The following is a 19601-nucleotide window of genomic DNA, read 5'->3' as shown; positions in this document are numbered from 1 at the left end:
ATAACCTTTGGAGTGTAAATTTTGACTGGTAATGGAGTATTTGTTATTTTCACTCACTTTAAGAAGCTTTTACTGGAGTCACCCCCGAGGATCTATATTTTTCTTCCGCCACTGAGGAAATTCAGCATTATTAAAAACTGTTGGCGTCATGCAGTAATCGATGCTGCTGTTTGATGCTAAATGAAAAAAGAGCAGTGATCATGATTTGAGAGCTGTGAGCAGGTCTAGTGACGCCGTGCGGCTGCATCAGAGCAGGGGCGCAACGCGACAGCTCGCAGGAGACGTTTCTGTTTTTTTCTGCTCCCGTTAATTTTTACCACAGCGGGTCCAGCGTAGATCCACAATGGAGACCAAACCGGTCATCACCTGCCTTAAAACTCTCCTCATCGTGTACTCGTTCGTATTTTGGGTAGGTAGCCTTTTTCTATCCTCTTAAACACAAAAGAAATACCCTGCGGAGGACGGTGTCAGTCCATCTCAATCCGCCGCTGCTCTGTTTTTGTTGTGCGCGATGAAGGAGTGGACAGTGCCAGCATCATCGACGGATCCATTCCGTCGTTTGAATAAACGCTCAATTTTGATATTAATCCACACAGGTGAAATAAAGCCGCCTATTTCGGCGTCTGTGGGACATTTGTTATCTACTAGCGGGCTATGTAACGGGGGTTAAGGTTACACACAGCCCGTTTTGGCTGCTGGGCGTCAGTGCGTAGCTTATATCACATATAGCATCATGGTTGGTATCAGTTAGCGAGGTGGATGATGTTAACATCACTGCGATGGTTTAACTCCGGCGTTAAGGGCCTGGTCTGTGCAATGAGGCCCTGGTTAGAGCCCATTTTCCCCGGCCACATACTATAGATTTCGGGGTCGCTGGTATAGATTCTTAAAGGGCCCTCGCACCGTCGGTGTAGCCTCAGTGGTGGAATTTATTTTTACTTCATCGTCAGAAACAAGTGCACATGATGCTACTCTGTTGCGCTCCAGACTCAAACGTTACATAAAGGACTACAAATTATGAATAAACTACCAAAAATATGCGATTAGCTGATTCATATTAATGCGTGAAGGCATCAAATTTAAAACGAGTCATTGTGTACTAATTACTTATTACTAAAGGTGGCGCTCACCAGACATCCCGCTATATTATCGTCGCAACACTTCACTCTACCATATTGCGATTTTTAAAAAATTATTTTTTACATTTTGTGATGTTCATTTTATTTATGTAAAGGTAAAGGCCCTACAGTAATACAGCGAAATCCCCAACAATCAGACGCCCCTCTGTGAGCAAGAGATTTGGCAACAGTGGGAAGGAAAAACTCCCTTTTAACAAGAAGAACCCCTCCACCATAACCAGCCTCAGAGTGGAGCAGCCATCTGCCACGACCAGTTGGGGGTGAGGGTAGGGAGTAGGGCTGCCACGATTTGTCGACTAGTCACGATTACGTCGACTATCAAAATCGTCGACGACTGATTTAATAGTCGACGCGTCGTTTGAAGCTTTGTAAGATCCCAAAAGACGCAGGAATAAGTAGTAGGATTTAAGAGTGTAATAACGGACTGAAACAGAAGATGGCAGCACTGCATGTACAAGGATGCCAGCTACCGTTAAACCCAGAAGAAGAAGAAGCAGCTGTGTCCCAGAATTCATAGCGCGGCCCAGCGCAGTTTCCAACAATGGCGGCAGCTAGTTAGTTTTAATGTTACTCTTATTATTCTTTCTGGGTCACAAAATAAACGTTTAACATATTTTCAGGCGAGAATGTAGCTGTGTAAACCTCAAATATCTGCTCAGTTTATCAGGACACCACATATTTTCAAAAGCGCTCCGACGTTTTCGGAGACATCTGTTACCCACTAGCTCGTTAGCCGGGGGCTAGGCTCACTAGCGCCGTGAGAACACCGGACTCCCCGCAAATCGTTTTCAAACCCACCGCTGTCTTTCGCTACTCAGGTTAAATATATATGAGTCACTTAGATAACTTAAAATGTTATTGTTTGGCTTTTTTTTTTAGTATTTTATTTGTTCCTGAGTAAATCAGTTTGTCTGAGATTAAAGTTATAGTTTTTGCACAGCTGAATAAACGTCAAGCAGACAGCTGATTATCAGAAGTGTGAGATGCTCCAGAATATACTCCAGTGTCCTGTTATATTTTAGATAGCAAGGAGTTTATTAAACTTCACCGAAACAATTGCAAATTTCATTAAAATTGAATAAACTATCATCTTGTCTTTATTTTTAGTTAGCACAGACCTTAAACACTTAAAGCTGTAAGCTAATGATAGTTATATAAGACCAGATGCTGCTGGTGCAATAAGCTGTAGTTTTACGTCTAATGGATGATGATCTGATTAGTCGACTAATCGCAAAAATAGTCGGTGACTAGTCGACTATCAAAATAATCGTTTGTGGCAGCCCTAGTAGGGAGACAAGACAGAGGACGTGCTGTGGAAGATAGCCAGAGATTAATAATATCTCATAATTAATTGCAGAGTGGTGCATAAACACTCGGTGAGAGAAAGACAAACACTCAGTGCATCATGGAAATCCCCAGCAGTATAAGTCCGTTAGAGAATAACTAAGGGTTGATTTAGGGTTTATGATATTAAATATTGCGATTTTACGATCGCAAATAAGGTCCTCAAAGTTAAACACTCAGGATCTGTTTTATCCAATAAGATAACGTTATCTCACTTCTTTTTGTCTTCAAAATGATATTGTCAACACTCTGACTAAAACCTGGAATAAATGTTGTAAGACAGCATCAGGGGCTCAAGTTAGCAATTACATGCAATCTGTTTCTGATAATACAGCGTTTATCGGTGATAAATGATCAAAAATCACACATCCTTTGCTGTCTGCATAGACATAAACCCACATTTAACTATTATATTTGTGCTCACCAACCTTTCTGTTCTACAGGAATGTAACCAGGATACAACCAGGGGCACCAAGTTGTGTCGAAACTGCACTAATTGATAAAGAGTCATTCAGACTGATGGTAGCATGTTGGCAACCTGTCTGCATTTATAAATTAGACAGCAATTTGAGATTAAATGCAGTCAGTCTGAGTCAGACTGCGACTGCCTGCAGAAAGATTGCCTCCTGTCAGATGAGACGAGTCTTCTTCTTCATAGTGTTTTAATTTATTTATTTATTTTGTGTCTCTGTACTATGCTGTATCGATTCTTGTCCTTATCCCTATTTTTTACAATGTAGGAGTCTTGCTTGTGATGACATATTTTGGCATTATGTAGCGCTGTGAAATACTCAACTGCAGAGCAAAAATGAGCTTAGAAAAGTAAAAGGTCTGTAAGCTCTGTCAGCCTCACATTGTTTTACCGCTACTTCATAATTATTGCTGTATTTCAGTGTTGCTGTTTGAAGCAGCAGAACTAGTTCCACTCATTTAAATGTAGATTTGTGTGGTTTAACTAACCACATAAAAACTGTTGTGTGTGTGTTTTATATGCGCTTTGTCAGCTTTTAAATCATAATCTGTAGAGCTGCATAACAAATATAAGTGCGGTGTAGTCAACAGGATAGTATTTCTATCTGAAATAGTGGATTGTAAATACACAGTGGCAGTGTCATATTGAGATACAGCGTTCCTGTTAGCAGTAAAATACCTGTTAGCTTTAAATGTGACGTTAATGCAGATACTGCTTATTAGTTTTGTTGACTCCCTGTTTTGTTGTGGTTGTGAAAGGATGTAAATATCCAGCACTTTGCTGAAAGCGGTGATGCAATAAGCAATTACTCCAAATTATTGTTTTATGTAGCAAACACTTAGAAAAAGAGTATTTTTTGTCTGCCCAACAGTCCATAAACTCAAAATATTCAGTTTAATATAACATAAAGAGGGAAATTCATTAAATCCTCCCACCGAAGAAGACAGAACAAGATATTTAATTTATATTGAAATATCATTCAAATGTGTTTCAATATACATCAGTCAATAATATATAGACTACATAATTGTTTTAGGGTTTTTTTATTTTTCCAATTTCAGTTGCTGGCTATGCAGAAGAGTTGTAATTTTAGGGTTGTCCTTTGGGTTTGTGCTGTTGTGTTGTATGATACAGTGCTGTGCAAAAGTCTTGAGCCATCTCTTATATCTTTCTTCTTTTTTTTTCTGAGCAGCCAGACCTTCTTGTCATTTTTTTAAAAATGACTTCCTGAAGGTCTTTCAGAGTTTGTCATTGGACACTGGCTGCCAGCCCATGCACCTGACCATTTTCAGAGGAATATTTTTGTTTGTTAAGCCACAAAATAATTACCAATGAGCAGTGTTGGGTAAGTTACTTTAAATTAGTAACTTAGTTACATTACTAGTTACTTCTCTCAAAAGTAACTCAGTTACTTCAAGTTACTCGTTACTTTCAGAGTAACTAGTTACTAGGGAAAGTAACTTTGGTTTTACTCAGAATTCTCTTGTTAATGTGTTTCTTCCATAACTTTACCAGTCTTCTAGCTTGCTTACTTGCCACAAGTGCACTGTGCCACCTACCAATAGAAAGGAAAAGATAATGTGCACATTTCCACGAGAGAAATCCCACGCCTAGACCGTTGTTGACCGCCGCTATGATTCTAGCCTACGTCACAGCGTCATGTGCGCTTTTTACATCCAACACAAAAACTGCAGTCGTGGTGCTTTCGATTGTACTCAGAACTCGGAAATTCTGCCTTCTGAATAGGAAGATGTAGGTAACACCAGACTGCAGATGAGCTGCATACAGGGCTGGACTGGGACAAAAAATCGGCCCAGGACATAGGAAAAATCATAAAGCCTTTGAATGAAAACAAACACTGTTGTGACAGTGATGTACACTGTTTTCATGGTATATATGTATCAATGTATCAATCTATCAATCGTTTGTTGTAAGACTCAGATAATTATTTTTTAAAAGCGAGACATTTTAAATGAGAATAAGAAAGTATTTCTTTGTGCCCCCCTTTCCCTGTTAACGCCCTACATGGCCCCCTGGTAAGACTTTGCTAGATCCGCCCCTGCACAGTTACCAGATGTCAGCTACATGAAAAAAGGATCCTGGTGTTATTTGTCTCTCAGAAACAGTTCATAACTTCCCTTCAACTCATTCATGTCACCTAAAAGGTAAACCTGTTTCTCCATCACAGCTCTGATGATTCAGTAAGGACATCTCTTGGTTTCATCTTCATGTTTCCCTCTCATCACATATTCAAACCGACATCATGACCAGCAGCTTTACAGCTGTGGCTCCAGCAAACATCAGCTGATACTAGAAATTAATATTAATTAAATTCTAACATCAGCTGATCAAGCTTAAACGTGCTGCTGTTGTTTACCGCGACATCAGCTGGTTTCGCCTTTCTGTGGGCGATAAACAAACAAGAGAGAAAAGTCGATCAGCTGATCATTGATCAGTTTAATGATTGAAGTAGAAACAGGAGAGGGAGGGTGAGAGGATGAGAGGAGAAGAGGCAGCTGTGCAGCAAAGACACAGAATAACTCCACCTTTGTATCTTTTTCATTGTAGCTGAAGTCCGGGACAAATCGCGTTCCTTTTCACCTCAATATGAAACGCGTAATATTTTCTCTGAATATGAGATGATTCCGTTTTTAGGGGACAGTTGGCAACTCTAATATTTAACCTTATGAACAAAACAAAGTTCAACATCAGTAACATCATAGCACCCACCCAGCTGTATAGAAACTCCCTCATGCTAGCTAGTACCCAGTAGGAAAAAGTCAGCACAACGAAAATAAACTTGGTTTATGTCTGACCCAGATGGACTGCAGGTCATAACTTCTTACCTGAAGTTCAGTTCACCTGACACTCGGACCGGCAGTCGCTTCGGGTCTCTCCTCTTGCCTCCCCTTTCCCTCATCCACCTGCTGGCCTCCACCACTTGCTAATGTTATTGAATCTGTGGAAGCTCCGTGATAGCCACCACACGAAGTAACGAATAACGAGCCCATCTAAATCCCAGTAACGAGTAACGCGTTCCTGGTTTTGGCATAATAACTAGTTACCGTGCTCATTACCACAATAATAACGTAGTTACTGTAACGCGTTACTTAATAACGCGTTAGTCCCAACACTGCCAATGAGTCATTCAACTATAATAAAAGGCACCTAACTCACTTTGTTAAAGCACTTGATTTATTACCATTTATTTATTAATGAATCCATGAAAAATGCCTAAAAGGCTGTCAGGAACTAGACTAAAAATCAGTGGCAACACATCTTATAGAACAATAAATAAAAATGTGAAATTTTTGGTTAAGATCATGGACAATATGTACAAAACAATGAGTGTCTACAGCCATCTGTAAAACTCAGCGGAGGCTCTGTCGTGGTTTGGGGTGGCTTTTTCGCCAGTGTTGTTAGAGATCTTGTCATGGATGGGCCTCCCCAGAGCCCGGGCCTCAACAAGAAATAACAAGAAAACATATCTAAGAGGGGTCAGGCTGTGTTGAAGCATAAAGGTTGTCATACCAAATTCAAGCTTGTTAGAGTTGTTTGAATATTTTACACGCTTAATAATGAAAGCGCAAATACAAATTATGCAAACCAACACAGCGCTACAAAAGCCTTAAATTTGTAGTGCACAATCAATATTTCTGCCAGCTCTTTTTTTACTAGGGTGTTAAGCTGCAAATTCTTTTTCCGATTCGAAAATAATACAAAAAAAATTGATTCTGCTCAGTTGTATTTAACACTCCTTATACTACTTTTCCCGAGGATTTGAAACGGCAGATCACTCAAGGAATCGCTAAAACCAAATTTTGAGATAAATTCGTTTGCGATTAATCCGTGAAGTGAGGAGTGAAATGCTATCTCTGTTTGATTTGCAGTGCTTTGGATTTTCCTCTGTTTACCTTTTGATTATCAGCCCAGTCTTCAAATATGATCATGCAGGGAACAGTACAAACATAAGGCAGCACTGAACACAGTACTGTGTGACTGATCTTTTTTAGCCATAATTGTGCATTACAGACTTATTCCCGTCTGTCTTTTTGGTAGCAGCCAGATATAGCCAGGGGGAAATGATCTAAAAGCTCCCCTCTGCACTCACCCTGAACATTCACCCTAGAAAGCTAAAAAAGAAAACCCAAAAGCTTCAATACTTTCCTTTGAGCAAAACCTGAATAAATCCTAACTGAATTAACCCTAACTTTGTAGAACGTCGTTAAAGCTGAGATCAGCCCTTCGAGTTAGGATCTGTAGTCGAAAAACTCTTGAATAGAAGAGTTGTGCTGTGTCTTCCTACATTGTAGACATGCACCGGTGTCACGCGTGTGAACTTTTATATTTAGTCTGGATTGGATGGTCTTTTAGCACTCCCTTACATCAACAGCTTCAGGTTTCATGCTTCGTGCGCCAAAAGTGCAGAAGAGTCTCGCGGCTCACTGGGTGTCCTCAGCCCCTTAGGGCAGAGCTCGGAGAGAGCGCTGGCACCGCATTTAGTGCAGAAGAAGTGTTTCTATGGGTTTCTCGTGGCAAATAATGTCATAATTGGGAAGAACACACATACATGGGTGTGCACATACTGGGCTGGGGAACGCAGAGCAGGTGGTGGAGTCATATATTTTGTCATTGCACCTTCTGTTTCTTTATGAGGCCGATGAAGGGAGGAGGAGGAGGGAAGAGAGAGGAGGGTGACCTGTTTTAAACTCTGTGCTGGAACCAGGGTGGCCAGTCGGGCATTGAATTTCAAACAAAACACCCGAGGGTGGGTGGGTGGAGGGGGGTGGAGAAGGAGGAGGAGGCAGAGGTGTTTGAAATTCAGCAGCAGAAGTGAAGTCGAGACGATTTTGCCCCATGCTTCTCTGACTTGATTTCCCAGTTGACTTTAAAATTAGCACTTTAGCAGTGACAAGATGATCATTTATTGGTATGCAGCGGCAGCGGCTCTTTTGAGGAGAGACATTTTGTCGCTGATGGCCATAAACAGTGAGTAGATCGTCATCAAGAGGACTGTTCTCCGGAATGACAGTCTGCTCTGGCTATTAGATTCACTGTTAATAGAAAGAGTAGCTGTCATTACTAAAGAATCTAATCATCAGCCCGCAGTCCTTCAGTTCAGCTGAGCAGGGAACTGAAAAAAACAGCTTGCTTACATATGTTAAGTTGCATCAGTTTAGCCAACACTTTGTACCTTCTTTTATTAGGTCTGCTATTATGACAGTATAATAGCAGGCCTGTCCCATTTAGTCATAGTGTTTAAACTTTTGCATCTGTGGAGCCTCTTAAAAATGCTGCTTTTTTTCTCCTTTCCACATTTCGAAGCCCATATATCTTTCTTTATATCACATTGTGTTATCTGAATGCTTCCAGTGTCCTCTGGTTTTCCAGTATAGATTTAAATTGAGAGTGCGGAGGGGAAAAAAATAGATTTTATGAACCAGAAATGTTCTCTCCACTGTATTGGCTTTCAGGGGGTAATGTTGCAAATCACTGTCCACAGCTGCTTTATGGCACTATTGGATTTTTAAAATGATTTTTGCATCAGTGAAGTGATGAAGTGCATTTCTTTGTCAATTATTTAATTTGAAGCGTCCATCTATAAAGTGTCCGAAAACAGTCTCTCAACAAAATGTAATTGCGTCGATTATTATCGCATTACAGAGGTAGGCGAATCGATCATTTTTTGCTGATGGTCTAAAGCAGGCGCGTCAAACATACGGCCCAGGGCCCAGAATCGGCCACGCAAAGACTCCAATCTGGTCCACTGGATGACTGAAAATATGATGTCGAACATAAATTTTTGTACTTTACAAAAATGACAAGTTTTACCGCTTGTTCCTCTGATAAAGACCTCCTCCACAGCCATTCATAAGGCACCAAAGCAGCGAAGTAATAGATAAACAGTTAAATGACTGTTTTTCACTGTCTATTATAGAGATTTCTGTTAAGAAAAAGAAGAAAATGTTCATCAATCAAGAAAAACAAAGAATAATAATAATAATATAGTTTCACTTGTCCGGTCCACTTAAAGTCAAAGTGGGCTGTACAATTAAAAATGAGTTTGAAATCCCTGCTCTGAAGTCTCTCATTTGTAGAGTGTTCAATTCAAGTTCATAAGGGCGACAGACAGCCATGCATATGTCACAGAAAGTTGCCTAAAAATGTGTTGAATTTTATTATTTAGTCAAGATTAAATGACTGTAAAAGATTTCTGTTTTAAGGTATTTCAAAAAAAAAAAGATCATAGTTGTCAAATGCCATCCTGCTTTTGCTCTCCACATGGACTGTTTACCTGCAAGCCTGCTCGAACATAATTAGTTTACATAATATAGTCAATAGAACCATAAGCACACACAGATGGAAACCAGAAGGCTTCTGCTGCCAAAAGTCTTTTTCCTTGCCTACTTACACCTGATTATACATATAATGAGCATTACTCTATTACTAATAATTGGATGAGTGTATATAATATGAGTTGTAGTGATGAAGCCACAGAGATTCTGCAGCTCTTTAGCGTCTTTTAGCTTTTTGTTTTGTGACTTTAACAGTTTGGTTTAGTCTCACTGCTTTCAACAACCTTCTTTCCAAATCTGTGAGACTGGTATCAGCCGAAAAAGCTGTGATTGAGCTACATTTCACTGCATGCTCGCCATCAAACTGGGGTCAGATAAATTATGCAGCTCAGTGGTTAATATTGTAGAGCAGATAACAAGACAGCTATTTGATAGAGACCAAAACAGAGCGAGAAACTGAATTAATCATTCATCAGTTCTTGCCTCATGTTTGTACTGAGATCAACTTTAAAGTTACAATATGTCAATTTGTAGTGCTTTGTGTGTTGTTACAGTGCAAATGATTTAAAGACAGCACAAGTCAACTTATGTGCATGCACGGAGTAAAGTGCTGAAATAGTCATTGTCAGACCCAATGCTGCTGCATGATGCATCGAACACATAATGGGTAGAACCATCCAGCCGTCCATTTTTTTCACACTTATCCCATTCAGGGTCGTGGATGCGTGGAGTCTATCCCAGCTGTCACGGTGCGAGAGGCGGGGTACACCCTGGACAGGTCGGCAGTCTGTCCCAGGGGTTATTGGATGAATCACTCATGCAAATTATTTTTACAGCCTCAAACAAGGAATTTGAAGATACAGCGCTAGTTCAGTTAAAGTGCTTTGCCTCTCCGTAGGCCGTAGCTGACCTCATTGTCTGGGCGTGCCATGATGCTGATAGGAAAATTCATAAGCGCATTTTTGCATGAGCAACAATTACGTTGAGCCATTTTACTCCGCAACTGCATTTTATTATTATATTCTGAAGCTACAGGTCAAAAGGACACCTAAGGTTTGCTCAAAACCTGCAAACAAACAAGTCAGAACAAAGCAGCTCAGTCAAAGCACAGGCTGGCTATTAGTCATGGTGAAAGACCTTTGTCGAGGCATTGTGTGTGCACCCTGCCAAGGGGGCAAAGTGTAAATGTTGTTAACACCACCATTAACCTGCGGAGGCTTTTCTGAATTTACAGGCAGCCCCGGTTTCCGTATTGCTGTTAATCATTTCTGTTTCGCTTCTGCATCAGTGACTAATAGCTAAGAGGGAACCGCAGAGAGCCGAGTGTATTTCTCTCATTAGCTTTAAAGGTTTCAGGCTGCACAGAGACATTTTGTACAGGCTGCTCCCCCTCCAGTCAGAGGGCCATGGCAGCAGGACGGCGAACAGCCTCCTCTTGGAAGAAAGGAGGTTAGGATGATGAGTTGGCCCTCGCTGGAGTCAGCTCATCAGCAGCCGTTCCACACCCCGCTCTCTTTCTGATGCCAGCAAGACATACCCAGCTGAGACACACGCCGCTTCAGCTGCCTCGTACAACACGCTCTTTTATCCGTAGCCTTCATTTGAAATGCTAAGAGAGGCGCAACAGGAGGAAGCGTCTCGCCTCGGATCAAAGAGCTTCTTTGATTTGTCCTCTTTCCTTTTCTCTCTTCCTCTGTGTGTGTGTGTGTGTGTGTGTGTGTGTGTGTGTGTGTGTGTGTGTGTGTGTGTGTGTGTGTGTGTGTGTGTGTGTGTGTGTGTAAAGCAGGTGATCGCCATCCTGTACTCCAGATAAATGTGTGTCTTCGGTCTCCCGTCTCCTCCTCCTTACTCTAATTGCACTCCTTTCTTGTTCTGTATTGATCCCCTTCCTCCTCCTCCCTGTTGCCGTGGCGCTAAAACACAACTTTTTGTAAACCATGATATCGCAGAGGTGCAGCAATAAAGGCCTGCTCCGCAAATTTCATTCTTGTTCTCCGTGCTTCTCTGTTTAACATCTGTCTCGCTCACAACCTCCACCCTTTAGATAACAGGAGCTATCCTGCTGGCGGTGGGAGTATGGGGGAAGCTGATGTTGGGCCCGTACATCTCTCTGATAGCCGACAACTCCACCAACGCCCCATACGTCCTCATCGGCACCGGGACAGTCATCATTGTTTTCGGCCTGTTTGGCTGCTTCGCCACCTGCAGAGGAAGCCCATGGATGCTGAAGCTGGTGAGAGGCTGTTGGAGGAGGAGGGGGAGGGTGGAGGGGGTGTTATGTTGCAGTGAATGGTGTCGATGCTGATTAATTAGCTTCAGGTCACATTATACAGGGAATAATGGTTGACCGCTATCCCACAGAGGGGTTGCTGCAGGGCACTTTGTCAAGTAAATGTGTTGGAGTGTGTGTGTGTGTGTGTGTGTGTGTGTGTGTGTGTGTGTGTGTGTGTGTGTGTGTGTGTGTGTGTGTGTTGTGTAGTAGTACAACCATAGGCAAATGATATTCATCTAAAGCAGAGGGTTTTCACACTAACTATGCAAATCTCCCTCCTCCTTCCCTTCCTTCTCTGCAGTATGCCATGTTTCTGTCACTCGTCTTCCTCGCTGAGTTAGTGGCGGGCATCTCTGGATTTGTGTTTCGCCACGAGGTCAGTATGCATGTACCAATTTTCTTTCTTTTTTAAGACTGTAGCTCAGTAAACAGCCTTTCTCTTGTTAATGCCTGTGCTTACGATCGCCCCTAAACCGCAGATCAAGGGAACCTTCCGCAGAACGTACACCGAAGCGGTGAAGCACTACAATGCCGAGGATGAGGCGAGCCGTGCCGTCGATAACTTGCAGCACAAGGTGAGCCCTCATCCTCAAGATTAAATAAATGAGACATCGTCACTTTAAAGTGGTATTTTTCCCCACCGCCACCGTTGGAGTCTACATATGCTTATGACAGTGGAGCAAAGGGTTAAGGATGATTGTGGAGTTCTGGGGGGTAGGGTAGGACTACTCATGAGACCCACAGGCAGTGGAGTTAAAGAGGGTAGAGGAGGCTTGCATTGATTTGACACTGCAATGACAGCTGACAGCAGCAGGGGAAATAACAGTTTTAAAAAATCTTGACAGGACGGAAATGATTGGCTCGCACATAGGGACTGTGGCAAAATCAGATTGATTTAACTGTGGAAAGAACACGCCTCTGCCAGCTGATGTGATGCGTTTGGAGCAGGAAAGGAGCAAGAGATGGGATGAGAAAGAGAGAGAGGATATGAAAAAAATAGTCTTAGCATAAGCTAATAAAGAAGGAATGAACAGCTAAAGAATCCAGCAGCAGAAAATCAAAACACGCGACTAAAGCTAAAGGTTATTGCCAACAAAGCCAATCAAACAATTGTTTTTTAAGCACTGTTTGTGTACAAAAAGCCACATCACATTATAATCAGATCCATGACTCGAAGCCCTTTACAGCACAACCCACATTTGCCTGGCTTCAAAGAACCGAGGGTCAAACCGTCGCCACCCCAGTTAGTGGATGTCATGCAGTGAGAAATTCATTTCCTGTAGACCGAGAAATCTTTCTAGAAAGATTTACAAAGTGTCTAAATCAGGCATAAGACTATTAACAATGGGCACTGTTGCTTAGCTGCCATACACGGCTCATGCGTTTGAAGTGTGTCGGTCTGATGCTGAACTCACTCCTTTGTAAGCAGCGTTTGCTGAAAACGAAATGACACTGCGCTGCGTGGTGGTGTGGTGGTTAACACCCATTGTCTTACAACATTACAGTGTGTATGTTCTTCCTGTGTCAGGGTGGGTATTCTGGCTTCCTCCCACAGTCCAAAAAATGCTTACTAGGTTAATTGGTGACACTGAAGTGGGTGTAGGTGTGAATGGTTGATGTACATAAGAAGATGTGGGAAATTGTTGAACAAAGGAAACTGTATTTTTGACTCGTCGTTAATGTGGATTTATTGAAGGATAATTCTGATCTTTCTCCGTTTCCGCCTCTCTTCAGCTGCGTTGCTGTGGCGTTTATAACTACACGAGTTGGATTGAGAGCGTGTATTATCCCTCAAATGGCATTCCTGCCAGCTGCTGCTTCAACTCCTCTGACTGCCACCTCGAAGACCTTCGCAACGCGACTGTAGCCCCGAGCAAGGTGTACCACCAGGTCAGTTTTTGTATTCTGCTTTCCTCCTTCTCATCTATCTGCTGTCAGACAGTCGATAAAACTCACAGGTTAAAAGGTAGCTATGTTTACATCAGACGTCCTCACGTGCCTTTTCAAATCCCTGCCTTCTCCATATACTAACACCTGCCTCAGATACGTTCCCACATACCCTTCTTGCCTCTGATTTGCTCATATAACATGTCCCCGTACACTCTGCGGACTAACCTGCCCCCTGTGTTCCAGGGCTGCTTTGAGTTGGTCACTTCTTTCATGGAGACCAACATGGCCATTATCGCAGGAGTGACGTTTGGGATTGCGTTCTCACAGGTAGGACTTGAGGTTTTTGCAGGTGACGGCGTGCACGTTTGGTGTTTGGTGTATAAATAAATCCTCAACGCGCCGATTTTTCTGTCTTTCAGCTGATTGGCATGCTGCTGGCCTGCTGTCTGTCCAGGATCATCACAGCCAATCAGTATGAGATGGTGTAGCTGATGTGAGGTGGCAGGTAGGAGCCATTAAAAACCAAAGATCACCTCTCCAAGTAAATTTAAAGAAAAACGTTGTTCTCTCTATTCTACAACGTGAACTCTTCTTTATCTTTCAGAGAGGGAGTCGAAGAGAATTAGAGACGAAGACTCTTGACACACGACCAGAGTAAATTCCTGAAACTCTACCCAACATCCGAATTGGAATTTACGTCCCTCCATCTCTCTGCCTGTGATCTTAATGTAATATCTTAATGTATCTTACTGTAAAGCACCATTCCATGACTCACTTGCACCACAGCTTTCTATACCACACGTTCCATCGCGGCTCGATGTAGAAGTTGCTCACCGGCACGTATCTCAGATCAGGACGGCCCACGGCAAGCAGGTAGACCAGAGTTGTCTTGAGTGGACAGCGGTGTTGGTCTCGGGTAGATGAGCGGGCTCAAACTTGGTTTCTCAGTTGGCTGCAGCATGCTTAAAAAAAACACTGCACATGTTTGTACTAAATGACTTTGCTAAAGCTTGAGAGCAATCCTTTTACTAGGTAGATTCAGTTGTTGCATTTGACTTTGCTGTCGCTCATCCTTGTGTATCCTTTGGTTGTGACACTTTGTGAATTGATTACATGCACTGAGGAGTATGTTTTAGGTTTATATGAAAAGTGAGGAAGCCGAAAAAGAAGGGGAAAGATTATTTTTAACCTTAAGACAAAGCATGATATATTTTTCTTGTCTAAAATAATGTATTTAGGTAGTTTAAATATGAATGGCACAGGTTTAATGGTATTTGGAAACTTTAGTGTGGGATACAAATACCAAACTACAAAATAACAGTCAACTTTGCGCACATTTTACAGTCTGTCATTAGTTTTACATGGAATGAAATGCAGTCCGTTCAGCGAGTCACACCTTTGAGGTCAGTCTAAAAGGCCTGGTCACACCAATTGCCAATTAGCATATTAGTGTAGATAGCATCTCTGCATCTAAAAGAAAAGGACACTCTTTCAAGGATGCCTGTGTTCCCATGTCGGACAGAGAAGACAGGCGGTTTGAAAGAGGATTTAAGGAAGCCATCTATGTCCACTGTGAACAACCAGCGTTGAACAGAGGTGGTGGTTTACGACACCAACTGTCTATAATCCAGTTTTGAGATCCCTTCCCAGACGCCTTAATGCCCACTCACATCCTGGGCTTTTTGACCTCAGGAAATCACATGATAGGGTGGGGCTAGGTTTCACAGTGGGTTCACCTGAAACCTTGGTCCACACCTGTTTTCACACCTTGGCTCGTGTGATTAGGTAGAGGATCAATAGAGGTTCCATGACCTTCTTGGGGACATTCCCATAGGACTTCACTAGTTGCTCTTAAAAGTGAAGAAGCTTCTCGGATGAGAGGTGAAACGTCTTCAAGGAAACTTAAAGAAGTCCAGACGCTTGTCTTTCCAAGCTCCTTAGATTAGTGTAGATGCTAACTCAATCAGTTTCTACAAAACACAGATTATACCATTGAAAGCTGTCTGATAACTGTATCTACATTTTTTGGTTGGTAGATGAGGGTTAAAATAAATATTAAAGAAAAAAATTGGACTATCCAGTTTAAAATTTAAAAAAACCAAAACAGAAAAACATGCAAACGTCACCTAAACATCTTTTCACTACTGCAAGTTCATTTAAATGTACTGATTTTGCTTCAATACTGGTGTGACCGGGTTTTTTCAGGCTCTGAATTAGACCTCTAGTAATTAGTAATCGTTAAGGTTACTGCTCTTCAGCTTCCTTTGAGGAGCAATCAAAGGCCACATGTGCTTCAGCTGGGGTTTTTTGAGGGTCATACTTGTAAACCTGAATATGAATTAAATACAGAAAAAAGGCCCTGACTTTTACACAGTCTCTGCAAGCACATTTAGAGTGTTGCTGATATAGAGAACAGATGGAAAACAGGATGAAAGTTGTCTGCAAGGGGAAACAAGCACTTATATGACGCATACTGACACTTTAGTGATGTTTTAGTACTCGTGTTCGTGTTATTATATGTAGAAAATGTAGAAATTACTGGCAGATTTTAGCTTTAAAGAGACCCGTCTTACTTTTTGCTTCGTTCTAGTGGTTAAGAGCTCGCAGAGCAGCGCTTTACAGCTTGCTAGTGTCATGTCGAATCATTAGGGTCGCCAATTGTTTTCTGCTGGTTTGAGCTAACGTCAGCGGTCTGCTACGGCAAAGGATGCCAGATTTAGCAAGAAGACACGTGTTCATCTACTGTATTGTGTGTGGTGCCATGCAACATGCTTAATCATCGTCATCATCAGCTGTAGATATGTATCGGAAATGTAATTTATATGACATACCGTTTCTCATTCTAATATGCTAATCAGTATAAATGTTGTGTCACAGTTTTGAATCCACACTTTGTGCTGTATTTGTTTAATAGTTTATAGGAAGACCCCGCACTGAAAAAAAGAATCGTGGCCGATGTTTCGTTGAGAGTAACGCGCAGTTTAGCTGTGTATTTATTAGAGTTCGGTTGGCATTCAGTTTACACTTTCACCAAGTGGTTTTTTATCTCTCTTTCGGTATGCGTGTGCGTGTGAGACTTTGTTCCTCTGTAGCTGACTATCTCTGTAACTTTGAGCGTGCGTGTAAGCGAGAGAGTGCGAGCGTCTAGACTCTGTGGATCCTGTTGTTATTCGGTTTTGGTCAGTATTTGGTTGTGGCTTTTCAAAGCTTGTTGCTTTTGAAACTGTATATTTATTTAGTGAATGTATGTTTTCCAGCACCCTTAAACTTACTTTACCTTTCTCTGAACTGATATTTTCCTGTAAATACTAAATTGTAATACCATCCTGCTTACACATGGGGTCACTAGACACCCGAAGAAGAACTGCACCATGCCGTCTACTATCGACTAAGTCACCATCAGTGGTCTTATTATCAATAAATATACAGAATAACACTTTTGTTTGCACTGTGGTCATTTTGCTTCAACAGAAACGTAACTGGGGATTTTTTTCATTTACAGTACTGTGCAAAAGTTTGAACCATCCCTCATTTATTTATATGCTGCAGGGAAAATGGCAACATACATTGACAGCCACTCTTCCGTTGACACCGTTTCTGATGAGTCTTCAGTGAAGAAGAGTAAGGTGCATCTCTAAGGTTTCTTTTGGACTTTTTCAAATTTCTTAATGTGACAAGACTTTGAGATACCGTTTGCATGCTGTAGATATTATTTGTTTTGTGACATGCTGCTTGTAACAAAATGCCTAAAGATACGATTTACAATTTGTTCCGGCTCATCCCTTGAATTGGGTGTCTTTTTTAAGCTTGAATGAGTCATGGGTCGGTGTTAAGTGGAAAGAAACATTCCTCTGAAAACGCTCAGGTGCAAGGACTGCACTGGAAATGAGTGAAAAAGTAGCCAATGTCCAAAGAAAAACTTTGAAATACCTTCAGAACTGCTCCTCAAGACCACTTCAAAAAAAGAAAAACTACAATAAAGTCTATTTTATTTTTTATTGCTTTTGACTTTTAAGAATTTTGCACAGCATTGTAGCCATTTCTGCATCATGATTTCCTGTTGTTTCCATAAGACTTCTTCTAACAATGTAGATTGCCATCACCAGTGTGTGAATGTGTGTGTGAATGCGTGGATGACTGAATGTGTAAAGCGCAAATACAGGCCATTTACCATTTAACACGAAAAAATCCCCACTCGGTTCACTAAAAATATTCACTTAAAATTGGGAAATTATATCTAATCCGTATTTGATTCACTAGATGGCTCGTAATTTGACCAGTGTATAGGGCCTCGGTTTAAACGAGAAGTAGAGAAAAGATCGGATTAAAAGTAACAACATGTTAAACGTAGGCTAAATAGACGACAAGCACCTATATGGTGTTATAATAATACCCCCTAAAAAGTAAAATGAAAATAAAATAAATGAACAAAAATGTAAATTTCCATTAAACGTGATCTCATCCTATAAATAATTTCACTTATGTTCTTCCAGTCCTTTCAAAAGCTCCCTCTTCCCGCATCGCTGCACACTCGCTAACGGCGCAGGTGGCCGTTTCTTTTATCTTATCACGCCGTGCTCGTCCACATGATGGCGCCTGGTTATCAGCTCAAAACGGAACTGTGGAGAGATTTCACCGAGAGAGAGAGAGAGAGAGAGAGCGTGCGGAGGGAGGGGGGAGAAAACACGGAGGGGAAACCGCATTTGTCAAAGCGCCGCACACACATTCCCCGGTCTCTGTGTGTCTGTTTTCCTCCCCTGCTGCAGCTGCTGCTGCTGCGGGCTGCGTCGGAAACAAGGCCGGAAAAAGCGGTGCGACGATAGGGGAAGAGAGGCTGGTACTCGCAGGGAGACCGCGCCGACCGACTGGGCTCGCTCCAATCTCGTTACGCAAATTACCGGCAGAGCGGCGCGGCAGTGGGTCCGCTAATGGAGCGTGCGTGCCGTTGCCTCCCGCGCCCTGCCTCGCCCTCGCCTCCGCCTCCCGACTGCACATAATGGGTTATAGGCTAGAGGGAGGCATTCACTGGGGAAGCGCTATTACTCACACGCACGGCAGACACACAAAGCGCCGCTCCAGAGCGCGTCGGTGTGTGCGCAGTGCAGCGGGTCTAATTATGAGGAGATAAGTCTGCTTATCGTCAGTCCACTTTAAAAAAAAAAAAAAAAAAGAAAGAAAGAAAAGAAAAAAGAAAACACAGAACATAAGGAGAATTTAGAGTCTTTGCCTTCTGAAATGAGCCAGCGGACGGAAATGTGACCGCTCTGAGTGCGCGGTGGATCAGCAGGGCGGTCAGAGAAAACTACTGAGGTCAGGAGTTGTTGGGGGGCCCCTCTCCACCCACGCCCCCCCCCCCCCCCCCTCACCCCCAGACTGCAAATTATAACCAGACTCTGTGGGAAAGCCTCAAGTCTCTTTTAATATCCTTTAAAACCCGTTTGTTGGGCTGTGTTAATTAGGTCAGAGTATTGCAATAAAGTTCAATACCTGAAGCCTCAAAATGACCGTACAGTTGAATCAATGTCCCTCTTAAACAGTTTAGAGCAATAACGATCATGGAAAAAAAAGTTAACTGCTACGACTGTGTTCATTTTAGCTTAGTATAACCATGCCGCATCCTATTTTTCTCCTAAATGCGATGGTGTGCACAAGACTCTTTCCCTATGAAGTTGCATCTACCTCACTTTAAGCCTTCTTTTAAGCAGCTTGACTTGACCTAGTTATTGTAGTTTGGCAGAGACTTTTCTCAAAAGCATCGGGACGCTACCAAAGTCGGAAAAGCACAGTGACATATTTAAAACTGAGGACGGCTTTCCTCTGATGAGCTTTAGCAGTCGCATTGTCCTGTGCCGGGGACATACGTCATTGTTTTCATGGGTTTTATGACTGCACTGTTCAGTTTACTCTGCAGACTTTAGAGAGTTCATTGCACAACAAACAGTCATCAGTAAGATGTTTTATTCAATAATTCAAAGATGCAGAAATCTGAAAAGAAAACCAAAAACCAATCTTAACCAAGGTCACTGTGGCAAGGTGTTGATACATTCAGCAATCCCGAAATTCTCCTCCTGATGCTCAAACAGCTTCATTATTTTTAGGCCTTTTAAAAACACAAAAGTCCACAGCTTTGAAATGCGTGTTAACGTAATTCTTTTGGGGTAACTAAATAGTCCAAATGTGCTTAAAAT

The 19601-nt window shown here is 42.1% G+C and overlaps 1 protein-coding gene across 2 annotated transcripts; it reads left to right on the top strand.

Annotated features, from left to right (window-relative positions):
• Window positions 1-233: 233 nt before the first annotated feature.
• tspan7 (tetraspanin 7) lies at window positions 234-16843 on the top strand. Of its 2 annotated transcripts, none has more exons than XM_080902007.1 (8): window positions 234-409; window positions 11296-11484; window positions 11825-11899; window positions 12003-12098; window positions 13258-13413; window positions 13657-13740; window positions 13833-13918; window positions 14018-16843. In XM_080902007.1, the coding sequence occupies exons 1-7, from the start codon at window positions 344-346 to the stop codon at window positions 13899-13901; spliced, it is 735 nt and encodes a 244-aa protein (XP_080758133.1). In that variant the 5' UTR covers window positions 234-343; the 3' UTR covers window positions 13902-13918; window positions 14018-16843. The 2 variants fall into 2 exon arrangements, with proteins under 2 accessions (XP_080758133.1, XP_080758134.1); XM_080902008.1 differs by lacking the exon at window positions 234-409 and adding an exon at window positions 7788-7944.
• Window positions 16844-19601: the final 2758 nt, after the last annotated feature.

This window comes from Rhamphochromis sp. 'chilingali' (genome assembly GCF_963969265.1).
Source record: "Rhamphochromis sp. 'chilingali' genome assembly, chromosome: 14".
NCBI lineage: Eukaryota > Metazoa > Chordata > Actinopteri > Cichliformes > Cichlidae > Rhamphochromis > Rhamphochromis sp. 'chilingali'.
This window is presented reverse-complemented; position numbering and strand designations above follow the sequence as displayed.

What these genes read in the sequence shown, in the direction of transcription:
- tspan7 (XM_080902007.1), top strand. Translation starts at nt 344, where the DNA reads ATGGAGACCAAACCGGTCATCACCTGCCTTAAAACTCTCCTCATCGTG. An exon ending in GCCCATGGATGCTGAAGCTG is followed by an intron (nt 11,485 to 11,824) that starts GTGAGAGGCTGT and finishes CCTTCTCTGCAG; the next exon opens with TATGCCATGTTTCTGTCACT. An exon ending in CGAGCAAGGTGTACCACCAG is followed by an intron (nt 13,414 to 13,656) that starts GTCAGTTTTTGT and finishes CCTGTGTTCCAG; the next exon opens with GGCTGCTTTGAGTTGGTCAC.